This window comes from Ptychodera flava (assembly GCF_041260155.1).
Source record: "Ptychodera flava strain L36383 chromosome 23 unlocalized genomic scaffold, AS_Pfla_20210202 Scaffold_23__1_contigs__length_28996876_pilon, whole genome shotgun sequence".
NCBI classification, from domain to species: domain Eukaryota; kingdom Metazoa; phylum Hemichordata; class Enteropneusta; family Ptychoderidae; genus Ptychodera; species Ptychodera flava.
This window is the reverse complement of record NW_027248277.1, coordinates 16,716,053-16,734,223: the sequence shown is the minus strand read 5'-3', so window position 1 is coordinate 16,734,223 and position 18,171 is coordinate 16,716,053. Positions and strand designations below refer to the sequence as shown.

Below are 18,171 nucleotides of genomic sequence, written 5' to 3'. Positions count from 1 at the left end.
TGACATAACAATATACAATATATATTGTGATGTTACACTACTTGAAAATATATTCTGCAGTACAATGGGGGAAAGTTAACTACTACTGTTTTTAGGGGGAGCTTTGGAACTTCTTAATCCTTGTAAAACTGAGAGAGAGAGAGAGAGAGGGAGAGAGGGAGAGAGAGAAGCTTCATCACACAGTGTGAGTAGAATAATACCTGGTGCGAGGCATTTTGAGAAAAGGACGCTAGCATACGTTGTAAACTTAAGTCTAAGACTAAAGACATCTTGGCGTCTTTGGTCGAAAACAACAAACCATGCAAACAGTAATTTCAAAAGAAAGGGAGACTTAATTAAATGAAATGTGTACACTGCTGACAATGTACTGGTCTGGCGTTTCACGGACGCCTGGGACCGAATCGAGTTTTATATGAGAAAGATATTGTATTAATACAGTTTCTTGCGTGGAGTTAAAAAACATGCTGTGGCAAGGCTTTCATTCGCAAGGCGCAGTCAAGAAGAAATAATAAGATCGCGTCCCAAGTTATCCGAGTACAATACGCGATCCCGTTAGGTCTAAAAATGTACCGTCACGGTGAATGTGTGAAATGGACGCCACGCTGAACCGTTGAAGGCGACAAGAAATTGTTACATAAATCGTGTTCGTTTGGTGTGCTTGAGTATTTATATATTGCTGAAGGGTGTTAAAACACCAGCCACAGTGTAGGAACCTGTTATTTAATCCTGAGAAACAATGAAAGAACGTTTTCTTGCCACAAAATGTCATGTTACCAAAACAAATGTCGGCTACCTGAACCTTCAAAGAACTCAATGTTTTTAGCATCTCATATGACGCCGAGGGTCACACGATACCAGTAACGGTACATGTCGTGTCGAAACTTAAGTTGATGGGGCACGCTTGGGTTATTCGCCAAGGGCACATATTCGAGGTGGTCAAATTGTAGCCTTTTAAGCCGCGGGAATTAAAAGAGTTCGACCTACCCGCAAGGTTAGGGTACTACGGGAAAAAATCGATGTACCATTGATACGTTTACGAGCGAGCTGGACTGAGGAACTCGTCTCAGCTTGACAATTAGGCGACTGTTATTCCCTAATTACACAAGTAAATTCGCCGATACTTACGCTTGCTATAAAATTGCCTATCTTCTTTGGAATCACGTCTTCATAAAGAACAGAAATTCCTAGCAACACTCTGAAAATCCAGATCTAAATAAGGCAGTCTTCAGATATTATCATCGAGTGTCACTGTCCGCCATGTTGACTGGGCTCAGCTCTTGAGAGATTGTGTTGTCACGTGACTCGGTTGCCTGGCAGCTTCCCAACCTAGCGAGCGAACGGCGCGGTGCTCAGCAACAATGTCATAACGACTGTAATGAACCCGAAAGTCCAACCAAACGTTCCAAGGATGTCAAATGTTTCCCACTATTCGTCACTTGAAAATCAGATACCTGCGTATAGACAGCTATATATTGTAAATGCTCACACCCTGGCGCGCGGTGGGAAACATGTACGTATGCGCGCTCCTGAGCGCTCGCACGCGCACTTGTGGAGTCGAATCGGTGTGAAATGAACATTCCGGCAATTTGTCCGTCTCTCAGTTAAAGGCGCTCGTATCACGTAAAGAGATTGTACTTGAACAGGCAACCAGGCTAGTGAACAAAATTAGAACGGGGTTGTTTCTACATGTAATGTATAGTTGATCTTTAGGGGTGGACCTTTGATATCCTGGGGGGGGCTTGGAAGATTGGTGGAGAGCCATTATTTTTTTTCCACGTGCTTCACCATGAATTATTTTTTTCTACAGGGCATATGCTGGCAACTTTTTTTTTCTTTTCCTTCTTCGAGATATATTTTTTTTTTACCAAATTTCGGTGCAATGTTGTTTGCTTGGTTTTTCACACCCAGTAACAAGATGCTGTTCTATCGCACACAGACTGTATTCAAGAAACTAAATGAAGTTATGTAAATACATGTACATTTTTGATTCACTTTACAAAAACATATTTGTAAAATCATGTACATTTATGGCATTTACTTGTCAGTGTTGTCCTTACATTGAAAGTAGCCGGGTAATTTAAGAAAGTAGACGGGTGGACTGCGAGGGAGCGAAGCGACTGAGTGGCGAGTGAGCGTAGCGAACGAGGGGGGAGAGCGCGAGAGGGGGGTGTCCCCCCTCTCGCAAGGCGAAAAATGAAATTTTGGAGTGGAAATGGTTTTCTCTGGTGGCATCTGAGGTGACATTTACTGACTGAAACAGTACTTTTGTTGTGTGTCTTAGACGTGGCTCACATACAACAAAACAAACAAACATGATTTTGTTTTGTTTGTATTATTATGACACACTTATGGTTTTATTTGCAGTGAAGATGTAACATTTAATCTTAAATCACCTGCTGTCTGCTCATTTCATTGCCCATTTCCCATTCTTCATTACCACATAGTAGTTTCCCCAAAACCATCAAACTCATTCAATTCTAATCAAAACACATTCGCTTTTGTTAAGAAAAACATTGGTAAGATAATTCACTATAACAGTGTTCGCATTTAGGAATAAACATGCGTATATAGAAAACTCATAACAATGAAAAAATGTGTAGAGAGTCGATCCAATGCGTAATAATATTACGCATTGGATTGAGTCTCTACGCATTTTTTCATTGTTATGAGTTTTCTATACGCAAACGATAATAGTAAAATGTTTGCAGGCTGTCTCTCTTCTTGTGGTATTTTGACAAAATCCTTACATTCAGATTTACACATTTCTGGAAAACACTGGTGAGCAATTTCAATTTCAGCATACTTCCTCTAATCAGAAGGTCATGTATACTGTACAATTGTTCATATTCAGTTATTGTTCCTCAAGCTTGAAATGGTTTATGCTTTATAAAACTCCAGAGCTACTGCTTGATTTTTATTGATGCTGCAGTGTGCATCGAACAATTGCCAAGATTTTTTTTTTTCCGAGTCGCAATGGTCCATAATTGTTTTTCCATCAGCCACTTAAAGCCAGATTTTTTTTTCGAGCAACTCCACCTGGCATCTTTTTTTTTCCCCAAATCTTCCAGCCCCCCCCAGGATATCAAATGGTCCACCCCTTATACCATTCTACCCCCCCCCCCCCCCCCCCCCCCCCCCCTTTTATAATAATCGAGGCAGGGACTTGTCAGCTGGGAAGAACCGTTGCTTGAGGTAGGGGTTTCAGGTCACAGTCAAATAAATCACCTAGACAACTAGTCTTGGCTGCATTGATTACAAAACTTTTTGTTTCGTCAAAATCGGACCAAAATTGCCAGAGTTACAGCAAAATAAAGGACGTTAATTAGTATATTTATTTTGAAGATAATAGTTGCCATTGACACCTGTTTTCATCACAAAACTTCAAATATCTTTTTTCTAGCGAGACAAGATATTTTTCTTTTTCGTTAATGCAACTATTTTCCTTTGTGTCACAGGTTTTCTGTAAATAGATGTGTTTATGACTACAATAACTGTTCACAAAAGGCAGTTTTTGTTATTATTAGCTGTGCTTTTTTTATAGTTTCAATGTTAAAAGACAAGGTCCTCTCAGACACTGCACACATCAGATTTGGCTAAATAGATCTCTATGCCATGGCTTCTCAGGAGATTTAATTTGATGGCTGGCAGTAAATCAAAAGGTTTTGATTTACTGCTTTTTCCTCTTTGATATTAATGATTGACATCCATTTCTGTACAACAGTTCTCAGGACATCTGGTTATGCATAAAAAGTGTGAAATCATAACATTCACTGCTCATTAAAAAATACGGCATTCAAACTTTAAAATTGACACTTTGAAATTCCTGTCTTACAACTGACATGTCAACAATTTCATTAAAACACAGAATGACTGTTTAAAATATAAATATAAATATATATAAGATCGATACACACCACACACACACACACCACACACACCACACACACATATATATATATATATATATATATATATATATATATATATATATATATATATATATATATATATATATATATATATATATGATATGATATGCCAAGCATTCATCTTCCAGTTTTAAACCCCCCACGATAAAACCAGACGCAGAGCTTTTCAAAATTGCTAACTGACTGAAAGAACATTTTACCTCCCTATGAGGTTAAAATTGAACGGTAGACCTTTTTCCACACCCTGATACGAGAAAACTTCCCCCTCCCCCTCCCATCTCTGGCACATGCCTTTTACGATTCAAACAACTTTATTGACTACCTCTTGATTGCATTTTCAATGTTCAAACAAAGACTTACAACATTTGTCATCTGGTACAATCCCTCCACCGAAATTTGACAGTTGTACCCCAAAAACTTACAACTAGACAACCAACATCATAGAGAGGTTCGGCCAGGAGGTGGTGGGGGGGGGGGGGCGATGGTTGGTGGCTTTGCTTAGGTTCAATTTCAGAAATCATCACAAGTGTTCTTGCATGTATTTCTAGTGAATTGTGTTTTGAACAATTTGAGCTAATATTGTATAGTGAGCTGTTCACAGATACCCTACTATACTCTTCCACTTTGAGAAAAAAAATGATCCCCTTCTCCCCCACCTGGAAACTCCTCACTGGCTAAGTCCCCAGCTATACAAGACATTGCACTGCCATCTCCCTGCAACAGGAACATCCCCCCCCCCAATTCAGAAAACACCTCGAAACAACTGAACCCCATTTCCAGTCGACAAACTAGGATTCTGTCAAAGTTGGAACTGAGAAAAATGATAAAAATTCCCCCCCCCCCCACAGTAAGTGAGGCTACCCACAATTCCCCTTGATTTGTTCACCCAGATATTTTTTGCTAAAGGCCTTTTCAATTTTATCATTTTCTTAACAATCTTTAACTTACAATTAAGTTCAGGATTATTTGTTAAAACTATGTTCCAAAATTATTGATCATGTTAAAATTCAAGAGTAAATTTAATGAGAAGTCGATGTTTGGATGTTTGGAGGCACTAAAAATTGCACACTTGTCAAGATAAAGTTATCAGCAACTAAGATGGTCTCATCATACCACCTGTCAGACATGCAAATTTCCTTTGTTAGGAACATTAAAAAAAATCAATACTGTTTCTTTTACCAACACAGATGCAACTTATTCCCTTAGTTTCCTTGAAAATATTGTGTATGGCTGTCAAAAATCTATGTCGACAAATTACAAAATTGCTATCTCCTCCGCGGAAAAGGGGTTATTCTTCTCATTATTCACAGTGAGAAATCAGAAAATTATTATATTCAGAACTATATATGTTGCCAGAATTTTGAAATATGGACCGAGTTGTTCTGTATACAGAAGAAATTTGCTTCAGTTCAGTAAGTGATCTCCATGTGTACAGATCATGGAGAATTGTGGGTCGATCGCCTCACTTACTGTGCCCCCCCCCTTCCCCCCAACATGATGTAAAAACTTTCTTGCCAACAAATCATTTGCAAAAAAAAACATTTTTCACAATAGGTTTGTTGGCTGCTAATTGATCCCTGTGCACTTCCTTTTCCTCGGGCCAGTGGCATCGATAGTGCATAATCCCTTGCATTATTCCGGTCTCCTCACCCAACCCCTTCCCAACTCCCTGGGGTGGGAAGTGGCTCTCACCACCAGGAACCTCGAACCTGATATTTTCTTGTTTGGGTTTTTGTTGACATATACATGCATAAAGTAAATAACAACAGTGATAAAACATGGAGATGTTTGTTTGAAATAAAGCAATAAATAAAACCTAAATGTAAAGAGAAAGATAAGAGATGCACAACGCGCCTCGGGGACATATAGTCAGACACTCAAATTTCTACAATTTTTTATCGATCTACCACTTGTAGGAGCTCATTTTAAAGCTCTTACAGAAAGAAATACTTTCACCATCTCACTTTTTCGAAAATCCAAAATTTAATTTTTCCCCATAGAGTTAACACAGGGATGGCGGCCATTTTGAATTTCAAATATTGTAAAATGTTGGGTCATTTGTTTCGCTAGTTCCAAACTATGCAAGTTCACCCCTGATTTTCATTCTTGATTTAGTATTAAAGAGAATGGTTGAAAGTTTCATTGAGGAAAGTTTGAGCAAAAGTTTAAATCTTTCACTTTTGAGGTGCACACTGACAATTACATTCAAATAGACAGCTGTGAGAATGTCTGGGTTGTGTTAGTTTAGGCAGAATGTGCGTGTCATTCTAGCTTTCAGTTTACACTTTAGGTTTAACTTATTGCTTGATTTCAAACAATGTTTCAGCTATGTTGTTATTTACTCTACATATGTATTTGTAAACAAAAAAATGAACAACAAGAAAAACATCAGGGACTGAGTTCCCATAGTTCTCACAGACCAGAGGGTGACGATGCACTTGAACACAAAATAATTTGTTTAAGCACATTTATATATTTATTTTTATAATATCCAGGGGGTGGCGATGGGATGTGGAGGAGACACAAATAATGAATGGTATTATGCAATCCCCATAGACATGCTGGCACCAGATGTGTGGTTCACAAAGACCTTGACTGCTATAAATACTGCAGAGCCATACCTGCTAAGCTTGCAGTTTATAGAAACACATTCCAGCTTGGGACCTAACTTCAGCTATTTCTGTTGCAAAAGAGTGGCTGCATGAATTTGTCTAAAAGTGGAAAAAAGTCCGAGCTGAAAGCTGAGAAAAGACTCACTGGCTATCTGATTTCTTTTCTCATGTTCATCTCAATTGCATCACCTGCCATCCTTCCCCCACCCCACCCAAAGGCAAAAGCTTTAGTGACTTTTTCATGATCCTTTGTTCAACTACTTTACATAGGTGTTAACAAAGACAGGCCCCAAAGTCACTTGGCTTTTCTCAGCAGCAGGTACAGCTAGTGAGCCATCGCATTCACCTATGATCTATGCAACAGCCTTCCACTAACCTGCGGAAGGTTATTTTTTTTAATTTATTGTGTTTTGATATTTATGTGCCTGCAGACTTGAAGCAAGTCTGGTGTTGGTTGTTCAATAACAACTAAATTTTCCTCAAACTTCATCAACACAAAAGGGAACAGCTACAATTTCAGATCATTTTGTCCGCACTTTTTGCCACAAAAAAGTGTAGTCATTTGTTCTCACAGTCTGCAGCTGCAGCTCCATACACTAAACACTTTACCAGTTGACATACTCCTGAACCCTTGCAACACCATGGTTTGGCCTGAACATGATTGTTTCAAATACAGAGTGTGGACCTTTCTATGGGGAAATGGGGGTGTAAAGGATGAAATTCTGACATGGGCTAATTTTTATGACAAAATGTTAACAATGTAGGGACATGGAAATATTTAGTCAATGCCTTTCAATATTAAATCCATAATATTTGGGCAACAACTTTCAACTAAATATACAAAATGCTTTTAAGCTTTTCCAAATGCACAAACCCGCTTTCAGGACTGAAAACAATGGACTCAACCATTTGGTTTTGGGGATGGTTAAGGGTATTCACACACTACCACAAAAAAGATGTATGTTGTGAATTGTGAATTTTTTAGATCAACCTCAAAGATCAGCATTACTAACTACAAGTTTCGAGAAGCAACCAGTAAATATTGCTTGAATAAAAGAATAAATATACACGTTACTAACCCATAGATAAGACAATACAAAGTGCTTCATTAAAACATTTTATGTTTAAATTTAATGAAAGTATATTACAACGAAACATTTTAGTTTTATATAAAATTTCTATACAGCATTTCATGTTTGTTCTATTCAGCAAATGACATTTTCATGGCATAACATGCCTTTACAGTTTTGCTTTGGCAGAAAATATTGGCACAGTATGCTTGGGTTAAAGGTCAAACCAAATCATTCGCATAAGCTCTGGATTCTATTTTAGCTACCATCCTCCTCGCATAAAAGTCCTTATATTCCAACGGCAGTTCATCCAGAGTTTTCAAAGCTCTGTCTAATATCTGCATAGCTCTACTGGCAGCCGATGGGTCCTTGTTGCCATAAAGGTCCTTCTTTTCATAGAATGACGAATCTAACTGACGCCAGAAAACGTTCACTGCTACACCGAACTCTAACGAGATGACGTTGTGAAACCAGAGTGCTGGAATGAAAAGGACATCACCTGGCTTGAGGACACATTCGTACCATGTAACGTTCGCAAATTTGGGATATTTTTTAAAATCTGGATTGTCAATGTCAAGAACTTCTGATTTGTCCCCTGACAGGTACAAGTTCGTTGCGTCTCGCGGGCTAAATAACACTGCCCTCTTGTGGCCACTCACTTGTATGAGTATATTATCCATAACATCGTAATGCGTCCATAATTGTGTTCCATGCGATGCTATCCTGAAGACACTAGAAAAGAAATCATCTTCTGAGAAGAACTTTGGAAATTTAATATCTTCTGCCAAGGAGATAAACTGTTTTCTTACATCAGCAATGTCTTTCCGCAAATCATCACCAAGTGATCGTAAATAATATTTCTCTTCCGCATGTATGAAATGGTCGGTATTCGTCGTTGCTGATGCACGCTTGACGAGCTCATCAAACGGTAATGTCCTGTACATGAAATTCTTGTTGATGAAATCCATTTGTGAGGACGGGCTGACATGAACTTTGACCTCTTTGTGGCCACCATGCTGGCAGAGGTAGTCAGTTGTCCACTTTTCCTTGCACTCGCCAATATCTAACCCTCTCAGAACAGCTGGAATTCTCCTGGGATAGATGTTTGTGCGAAACTCCTCGTCCGTGACATTGAGATGAACTTCAACCTCAACTTTCTCCTTACACCAATGGTTGGACATTGTCAGTGTTGTCAACGACCTCAGGGTCAAAAGGTCACCATAGAGTGAAAGGTCAAAGGTTGATATTCAGGGCGTATCAGTATAAACTGGAGCTTGCCAACTGCTTCACAACTATGCATTGTCTACAAGGCACCTGGAAATGAAGAACATACAAATATTAAACTTGCATATACATGTATTTATGTGTGTGTGTGAATGCTTCATGCATGCTTGTTGACAGAGACTCATTCACTTACGTGTAGATCCTGATTGACTGACAAATTAACATGTAGGCTAGTGAAGAGAGGGCCAACTTGACGCACATAAAGAGCCCATCCCTATATCTGATTTCACCCCTGTTACTACCATGGTTTGGTTCAAACCCACTGTTATGGACTGGTTTACATGGAATTTTGGATGAGTAAGTTCATCAGATTCAGATTCATTCTGTAGTCCTTTGGTTCAGTAAAACCTAAAATCTGATGAAGCTATGGGTCAGTCTTTTCAGCAGTCATGGTGTAATCTCTGTTTCTATGGTCCTCCCCTTTCGAAGACAAAATATGTAACTGCAAAAGACCAACCCTCCTCCATCAGATTGTTTGGCAGTACTGCCTACATTCAGTTAATCTTGCACCGACATTGGCTTAAACCCCGGTGCGGGGTATAAAAGACCCCTAACTCATCGAAAATTCATAATGGCGCTTGAGTGACAACTGGCAACAGCAAGGTAGACCGCTCCGTGAAAATCAGCCGAAGCAATTCTCAAACAAACATTATTGGCATACCATAAACATAGACTGTTTCATAAACACGTAGGCCATACAGGTATCCGCAAAGTTTCACAAAGCCTTTTAAAATTACGACGATTGGGGGAAAAATCGCTTTCGTAACAAAGGAAATGGCCCCAAGGGAACAGTCGTTCCGCGATTCAAACAATTGTCAATCATGCAGTGACGCGCAAAGGTGTAAACTGGTCAAACATTTGCTGTGCATACGAGAATAATTATGATGTAAATAAACCATGTGTACGCTCAGAGTTACATGTATATTGGCGTGCACACAGGATGAAAACGTCGTGGTTGTCATAAACTATTTTACTAACAAGCGTTTATGATGCAATGACATCGCGAAAGTGAGCCATTTTCGGTCGTGACTTAGCAAGAGATGAGTCAGTACCGGTACGATGTATCCTTGCGAAAAGTGCGTACACTGTATTTTACAGAACTGCAGGCAGAGTCCATAGTTTACAATGACATCGAAAACAACTAAATATTAAAGCATGGCGGTAGCCTCCATGATCAATTTAATTACAGTCAGTCAAAGAGAGCCACTTTTTTAAACAGCCCCCCCCCCAATCTACGGCCGAAAGTACCGGTACGCTACAGTCGCTTTTGATATAAATGCTAGCCCTGAAAACGGCCGTTTGTACATGTACACGTGTTCTCACAATGACATGTCGTGTTCGGAGGGTTGGTAAGGTTTTGACATACCGGTTGCCCCAGTAACGTTTGGACTTCTGCTATGAGAATTAAACAAAGCTTGTAAAGACATCAAAACAGTATTTGTCAATGTCAGTTCAAGGTGAGCAAGTGAGCGTCGACGCGTCATCACCCGATCTTCTTTGAAAGGCTTAGGCCTACTGATACGTGTGTCCGAGATCGGCTCATTGAGTTGGCACTACATCGTATGATTTCGACAAAGGTTGGACTCCAATTTCTTCAATAATGAAGATATCTATGAACCCAGTCCCCGGTTCATCCCATTGCTCCGAAAATAAACATAACTCGTGATCGTGATGAGTTGTCCGGGGACAAAGCAAACGAGCAGCCGACCTCGATCGCTTACAGATATCGTGGTACGCGAGATTCATGGAAATCTCGATCCTTCCGTGATGTAGTGAACTTATTTTTCTATTTTAGCGATCGGTCATGACGTCGCGTCGTTCACCTGTTTCCTACCATTTTCCTGACCGTGTTTCTCAGTCAATGTTTAGATCGGTAATTCGTGATTACAACATACGAAATCAGCTTCGGATTATTTTTAATGTTTATGTTTATTACTTTCTTGATGATTATTTCCACTACGCGTACTACGTACGGCGCCAATTCCGTATGTAGATATGGCAGTCAGTAGCAGAATCATTCTCGAACGATGACCCCAGAACTTCAGTGAATCAACTCAGCAAAAACTTCAGTACATCAACTCAACACGCTCCTGTTTTTAGGAAATTGATATTTTTTCCTTCTTTCTTTTTTCTTTCGCGTATTGCGAAGGCTGTACCTAAGCTTATAGTCAGAGCGTGAGTTGTAGAGCAAACAGATTACGCAGATAATGCGAACGATAGCAACCGTTACCAACAGACTCATTATGCAGAGCCGTGCCCCAAAACGCCCACCGAAACTTGGCATTAATCCGGATCCCGGTCCATTTCGCCCGGGCTTTAACCAGACTACTTGTATAGCTCATTCAATGGTAAAAGCACAAATCATGTATTTGGTAATCTGAAATCTTGCATCACACAATGTTCTTCACGCAAGGCAAAGTTAAAACATTACCAGACTTCTAGAATCAAAGATGCTTTAGGTATGATACAAGTACTAGGTTGTCAAATTTTGCAAGTGAATGTTAGTCAGCCATTTCCATGACCCCTGAAGATTGAAGATTTGTTTACATAACATGTGACAATTGAAATGTTCACATCCCCTTCTTGACGTCATATACACATGCCTGGCAGTGTTCTCCCCAGGTTTTTTGAGAAGAGGGCGAAGACGTGGTGCGAAGCACCACAAGCGACCGCGTCAGCGGTCGCTGGGGGAGGTCAGGAGGGGGGTGTCCCCCTCCTGCCGTTGGAGCTTTTGAAAAACAGCGATTAAAATGGTGTTATTTGGTGGCACTTGGGGAGTATTTTTTTCAGATTTTTTTCGTATAAAAAACTCAAAGGAAAGGAGATCTGAGACAGTGTACCATAACTTTTATTACAGTTCACTGATTTCAATTATGAAGATTTCATTTTTTGAAAACGAAAACGTAGCGAGAGACATACATTTATTCATCGATGTCAAAATTATCACCATAACACTCAGGTTTGGGGAGCATTTTTTCAGATTTTTTTCGTACAAAAAACTCAAAGGAAAAGAGATCTGAAACAGTGTTCCATAACTTTTATTACAAACGAAAACATAGCGAGTCTAGAGACATACATTTATTCATCGATGGCAAAATTATCACCATAACACTCACGTGTTCTCATCCTGATACAAGTCCGACCGAGCCTAAAATTAGGTTGTTTTGCTTTTGGAAGGAATACACAAACAAATTCTAACCTCCTATAAAAACTTCAGTGTACTCTGCTGTCCTTGGTTACCCTCAAGCTCCTTGCCATGTTTACTCAGCTAAGTCGGTTACCTAACGCACGGTCCCTATGGAGGGACCGTGGCTAACGTAACGTTACGGACTGAGCCATGTGAATATGGCTGCCTTCGATGAGTTGCACATGGGCTTATGATCTCGGATGACATCACAAACTCGCGAGATTTGCAAGATCGATGAGAATTACGTTTGCAGTCTGCAGGATCGACGCTCACACGCTCGCATTTTGCTTGTAAATCACTGTCAACTTTTTCCCCCGTACATTTTATTGTTTTATTTTTCAAAAAATAAATCTTTTTCATTTCTGGCAAGGGGGCGCTCGGAATTTACAAGAGGGCGCCACGCCCCTGTTACCTTATTCAGGGAGAACACTGCCTGGTATATGCTATCCAATGATCATGCAGTGTTTATCCATGTGACCTGACAGACGTGTTGTTTTCTGATTCAGATTCCAGTCAGATACTATCTAGCCATGAAAGGCTTGTCATAAGAGGTTAAACTCCTCCATGATATAAGTATGCATCATTCTGGAATATGAGGGGAAAACGTCAGCATATTTCTGTGAGCACTTGCAAAATTGTTGTCATGATAGAATTTCTAGAATGCTCTTTTATCAAAATGGCCATATTTTAAGTAGTACACGCCTTGAAATCGAGAGATTTAAAATTTTGTTCAAACTTTCCATAGGAAAATTTTAAAACGTTCCCCTTCAAAAATCAAGGGTGAAAATATGGGTCATCAAAGTGCTGCCGCATTTTATAAGCAACAGTCAATGTGTTGAATCCAGTTTTGAAAAAAATTGCACAGTGTCAGGCTGACAGGTCAGTGAGGGGTCATGGGCAGGTCGGTGATGGGTCAAGGACAGGTTGGTGATGGGTCATGAACTTGCCCATTCATGACATGAGTTGTGAGTTTTTTCCTGAAACTATCAATATCTGCATGTGTGATGAGGTTTGCTAAGCATACAAAACAAGTATTTTTCCTTTGACAGGACAGAGAAGACGTACGGGCTAATCACCACTTCAAATGCAAGGACACCGTGACTATATCTATTTCTTACTGGACAGATACTTAGATGCGCTGCGAATGCCTAACACCTCACTGATGTAGAAATATTGAAGTTATGAAATGGAATTGCTGCAATCATCACAGCATCGCTACTTTTGGGTGTACGGCAGCTATGATGTGACGTGGCAATTCTGTTTCACTTTCTTCCACAACAATTGGGCATTTGCTGTGTATCTGATCATGGCATTTAGTCACCCTGTCAGCATCAGCTCTGGTCCCCCCAACCCCCTGATACCTTTTCCTCAGTAATTACCTTAGCCTTAATCGTTTTTCTGAAAATACACCGTAAATTTTGTTCAATGCTCACTTTGAAGGGCTAAGTGGAAGCTCATAACGCCGGGAATGTACCATATGCCAAAATCACCATGACCATTGCATAGGCAGATGCATTGTTACTGTTGTACAGGGCCAATCATCGCCAAGTACACAGGCGCTTGCTCGTGGTGCCTGCATTTTACGAATCAAAACTGCTATAAATTATTGGTTTGAAGCAAGCAAATTTTCTCCCAGAAATCACCATCAATTCTCCCAGGCAAGTTGCATGATATAAAATGTTTTCATATTTACAGAACAGTGCGACGAGGTCCAAGTGACTAGGGTACAAGGGTCGAGGTGTTCACAACCAGCAAAAAGAGGATGTAAATTACTGGGGGCGAGGTGACCGGCTCCCTTCACTGTGAGTAAGTACAATCTACGACTGTGCACAGGACCACGTGGCTCATTGACTCATGGCAAAGAAAGAATGGTACATTTCACGTTCAGTGCTAGTGGCTGACCGCACCGTTTGGCACCCTATCCCAAACCAACGTCCATTTCTGCCGGTATTCTAATATATGACGTGAGAAACGTTACCAGAAGGATGCTAAACTCACATTACGGTGTTGCTGCCGCTCGTCAGTCCATTGGAAATCGGGAAAGAAGAGGACTCGGATCCGAGAACTCGGCGCCATTTTGCCCAAACAGTGCAAAAATGAAGCCGAATTAAAAGTTAAAAACCCGGAGTCGTCGGGTCATAAATAGGTATACGAATCTTCCTGACGAAGATTGACAGTCTCTGCTGCATTAGTATGTTGACCTACCTCATAAAATAATCACTTACACTGAAAAAGAGAGTCTAGTTTCACGACGGCCGCGATCGCCGACTCCACCCTGACCCACAGGTGAAGTGTGAGCCCACATGTACGTATAGCTGGCACAAGAGGGCGCTCTTGCGTCCAGATTCGGACCGGTCTGTTCCAAATCGAAAATCCAAGACGATTTATACGTTTAGATTTTATACGTTAAGTTTAGAAATTAGGGGAAAATATGTTCACATCGGTATTTCTGTAGAAGTTAGTTTCGCTGAAACTTCGAAAATGCTCTTCATCTGTAATCTTTAAGCATGCAATCTGTCACATTAGCCAGGACACAGTGCTAGTGGTATAGCAGACGCTGGTCTTTTCCCTTTGATCAAAATGCAATATTAGGCTTTCTGAAACAGAAGATACTGTGGTTCATGCAACTCCATTAGCTCGTTAAAGAAGCCATTTCAGTCTTGTGTGCTGATGGTTTCAATCATAATTTTAACTATAAAAATACTGTCATAATAAATTCTTGTGTGTCGTGAACTGTCACCACCACAGGTGTACGGAATGTTTCGTAGATCGTCGTCGGATGGGAAGTGACTGACACTGTGAGGTGAGGCCGAAGGCCGGACCTCGGTACTATCGGCCTTCGGCCTCACCTCACAGTGTCAGTCACTTCAATCCGACGACGATCTACGAAACATTCCGTACACCTGTGGTCACCACCACATGGCGATCTGGGTTTTACATATTATTGGAATTGGTTCAGTGCTTTTATCAGGAGCGGTGTAGGAAATTCTTGGAAAATTGTATCCTGATGGGTAATTTTGAGAGAGAGAGAGAGAGAGAGAAACTAACGAACGAACAGTTATATCATTCCTGGTGACTTAACAGTTCTATACCATAACTCAATGGCTGTTCAACGACATGGAGCAACTCTTTTTGGTTCCGTGTGGAACCAAAGACAATATAAGCATCATAACTGTTCTCGCTATCTTCAACAAAAACGCGTGCGACATCATTTCAACACGCCCTGTTTATTTGGCGATGCACTTCAACTTTGAATTCATCCACACTCTTTTTTGTCTTCATTTCACTACGGTATTATTATATCGCAGCTTGATGATAGTTATGTTTATCCATTGAATCATGGCCATCCGCATTTTGGACAAGTCTCCTCCGAGTAAGAGCAAGACGGTCAAAGATATCTCTTGATGTATTTTCAAGAAACTAATAAACAGACATCAGCTTTACAGATTATTAGCGTCGTTAGTAAGAAGCAGCGTAGAAAATTCTTGGAAAGATGAAACAGCCAGACATCCGGGCTGTGTGTCTCCTGTGTAGTGGATACGCACACAACTAAAAACAGAATAGAATTCTAAAAGTACTGCTGTAGTTCAATAATGTGACCTGCCTCCTAGGTTAAAGAACCAAACAAGCCGTTTAGCTCAGGCTCGATAAAGGTTGCACTTTTGGTTTCACTTCTTCACTTTGAAACGGTGATACAAAGTTACTTGGTTAGTTAGCTTGGTCCCACTAGTTGTGCTAGCTTGTGATATTTTCATCGGTTTTGTTGTTGAACATGTATATCTTCTTCATCTTATTCTCCTGAGCTCAAACAATATTCTGTTGAAATGCAATGCGAATAGACCTACCAACACAGCGTATTGTGTGGCATATACAATGCTATACTTCCTATGTTTATGATTGAATTCTCATCTGCAGTTGATTTCTGCTATAGGCAAAAATGTTTGTTTCCGGTATACCCAACCTATTTTAAACCTTCCGGCACTAAACTTTTTTTTTCGCAGCTTTTTAACAATCACGCACGTTTCGCCAAATTTAATTTTTCTGCTTTTAATGGGGTTACACCGAAATTAAAAAAACATTAAAAGTAATATCTCGACCGACCTGCCCTATTTCCGGAGGGCTGTTAACGGCAACTCACAATATTTTTATGGCATATGACATTTGGCCTCCACACGCACACTATCTTTGCTGAGTGAGGTTTGACAAAATTTAGAGATTTGAACAAGAAATTGTGTGTATACACCCCACACTTTCTCACTGGTTTTAGTTTACAATACAGCTTCTAATCTTCAAGATACATTGATGTGCCCTCAACGGTCGGGCTACGCCAGCGTCAACTCAAATGCCCAGCTGAGCCGGGCGCGCGGGCTACGCCAACTCACCGTGCCCAGGTACAAGACAGTTGAGTGTCACGTTGCATTGCTCACACAGGGAGGGGCGTGCAAATCTAGACCTTTCTATGGTTCAAGTCGGAAAGGTACAACACAATCACAGTATCGAAGACGAGAACATTAAATTTAATGCCTCGATAAAAACTGATGACATGAGGGTAACTAGTTATTCAGCAGGGCCGCAGCCTGTACAAGCAGGTGCCGCCAACTGAGCTGTTCGTGCAAAAAGGTGTTCGTGCGACGTTTTTCAGCGGGCGGGCAAATTTCAAAACTAATCAGCGGGCGGGGAGAAAAAATCTATATTTACTGTGGGCGGGGAAGAAATTTCACTATTTTCAGTGGGCGGGGAGAAAATTTTTGACAGTGGGCAACAGAAGATACGTAGAGGGAGGGGAAAGCGGCGTGGTTGATAGAACTTGAGGGGAGATTTGGCACCTAACATAGAGGGAAGCAATGTTCCAAGCTATACTGCCAGCTGCTCCCACGGTTTGCGTTGATCTGGGTTGCCTAGTAGGCATCTAGTTGGCAATGGGAAATTTCAGTAGTGGGGAGAGGGCAGAGGGGAGCCTAAAATGTTGTGGGGAGTGGGGAGCGGGCAGACTATAGATACTGGAGGGCAGCGGGCATCAAAATTCAGTGGGAGGGCATATTTTCCGTGTATGCCAGTGGGAGGGCAGTTACGAACAGCTCTTCTTTCCCCTCCAAATTTTGGGTCAAGGTCAAAACTACAAAAAATCGGTATATCAGCCTTCAAAACATGTTTTGTGATGATTTTGCGAAATTCATGAAATTTACCAGTTGGCGGCACCTGTACAAGGCATTGGGCTGCCTTCTTGAATTTTTCAGACTATCACTGTGTAAATCTATAAATTACCCAAATCCTGGATAAACTAGGTTCCGCCCCCTCACTCTTGGCAATTTGGTAAGGCTACGGCCCTGTAAAGTGACCAATGTCGGGAGGAACACTGAGGAACAGGATTAACTTTTTTCTTTCGTGGCTTCAAAATATATACGTGTATTAAAAACAGAAATGTTCAAAATTATTGGTTATTTATGGGTGCAAACATGTAAGATACGGGTATCAGAACAGTTATTCTCTTGTCCAGTCTACCACAAAGATATTTACTTTCCACTAGATAGTTGGGGCCAGGGTTAACGTTATTGTAGGGCAGGGGAAGTGCCCAGGGTGGTAACTGTAAACAAAGATATTGATGCGTGTCCGTATATGAATTTGTGGGTGAAAGAGTTTAAGGGACAGAGGCTGTGCTGATTTTTTTCTCTATTTTTAATTTGAATGTAAATTCTTGTCATACTCCGCAGAGAATGTTGAAACAAACTATATTTAACAAGTTTCTAGCCCTAAGTAATGCACGTGAACTATTATTGTTCACATTGAATTCTAGTCCGGACCAGAATTCAACTTGTCAATAGTAACAATGCAGTCTACACATGTACATGCTGAGTTGACAAGCTGAATACTGTGTATCTCAACATGCTTTGGGCAGTAGAACAAGAAACTGTACTTTACATGTGCAGACACCAGGTAAATAGCTTGTGCTTCAAGAATTTGCAATTGACATACAAAACAAAATAGTGAAAGTATCTTACCTTCCCTTCAACCCTTTCCACCACCATGGTTTGGCCCAAATTTATTGTTATCAATGGTAAGTTTGGACCTGTTTACAGGAAATTGGGGGT

At 40.5% G+C, this 18,171-nt stretch overlaps 2 protein-coding genes across 9 annotated transcripts in view; both read right to left on the bottom strand.

Moving 5' to 3' along the window:
- Nucleotides 1–1,293, bottom strand: part of LOC139123508 (myosin-4-like) — a 275,832-nt gene extending 274,539 nt beyond the window's left edge. For all 7 annotated transcript variants that reach the window (XM_070689667.1, XM_070689669.1, XM_070689670.1 and 4 more), the window contains exon 1: nucleotides 1,126–1,293. The gene's annotated coding sequence lies outside the window, so the exon portion shown is untranslated. The remainder of the gene's footprint in view (nucleotides 1–1,125) is intronic.
- A 6,352-nt stretch (nucleotides 1,294–7,645) lies between these two features.
- Nucleotides 7,646–14,383, bottom strand: LOC139123499 (tRNA wybutosine-synthesizing protein 5-like). Of its 2 annotated transcripts, none has more exons than XM_070689655.1 (2): nucleotides 14,288–14,383; nucleotides 7,646–8,925 (listed from the first exon to the last, which is right to left on the bottom strand). In XM_070689655.1, the coding sequence occupies exon 2, from the start codon at nucleotides 8,790–8,792 to the stop codon at nucleotides 7,833–7,835; it is 960 nt and encodes a 319-aa protein (XP_070545756.1). In that variant the 5' UTR covers nucleotides 8,793–8,925; nucleotides 14,288–14,383; the 3' UTR covers nucleotides 7,646–7,832. The 2 variants fall into 2 exon arrangements, with proteins under 2 accessions (XP_070545756.1, XP_070545757.1); XM_070689656.1 differs by having other exon boundaries at nucleotides 14,308–14,383.
- Between the last annotated feature and the right edge of the window lie 3,788 nt (nucleotides 14,384–18,171).

Bases quoted from the DNA above. Each gene is read 5' to 3' on its own strand.
- LOC139123499 (XM_070689655.1), bottom strand. From the start codon at position 8,792: ATGTCCAACCATTGGTGTAAGGAGAAAGTTGAGGTTGAAGTTCATCTC.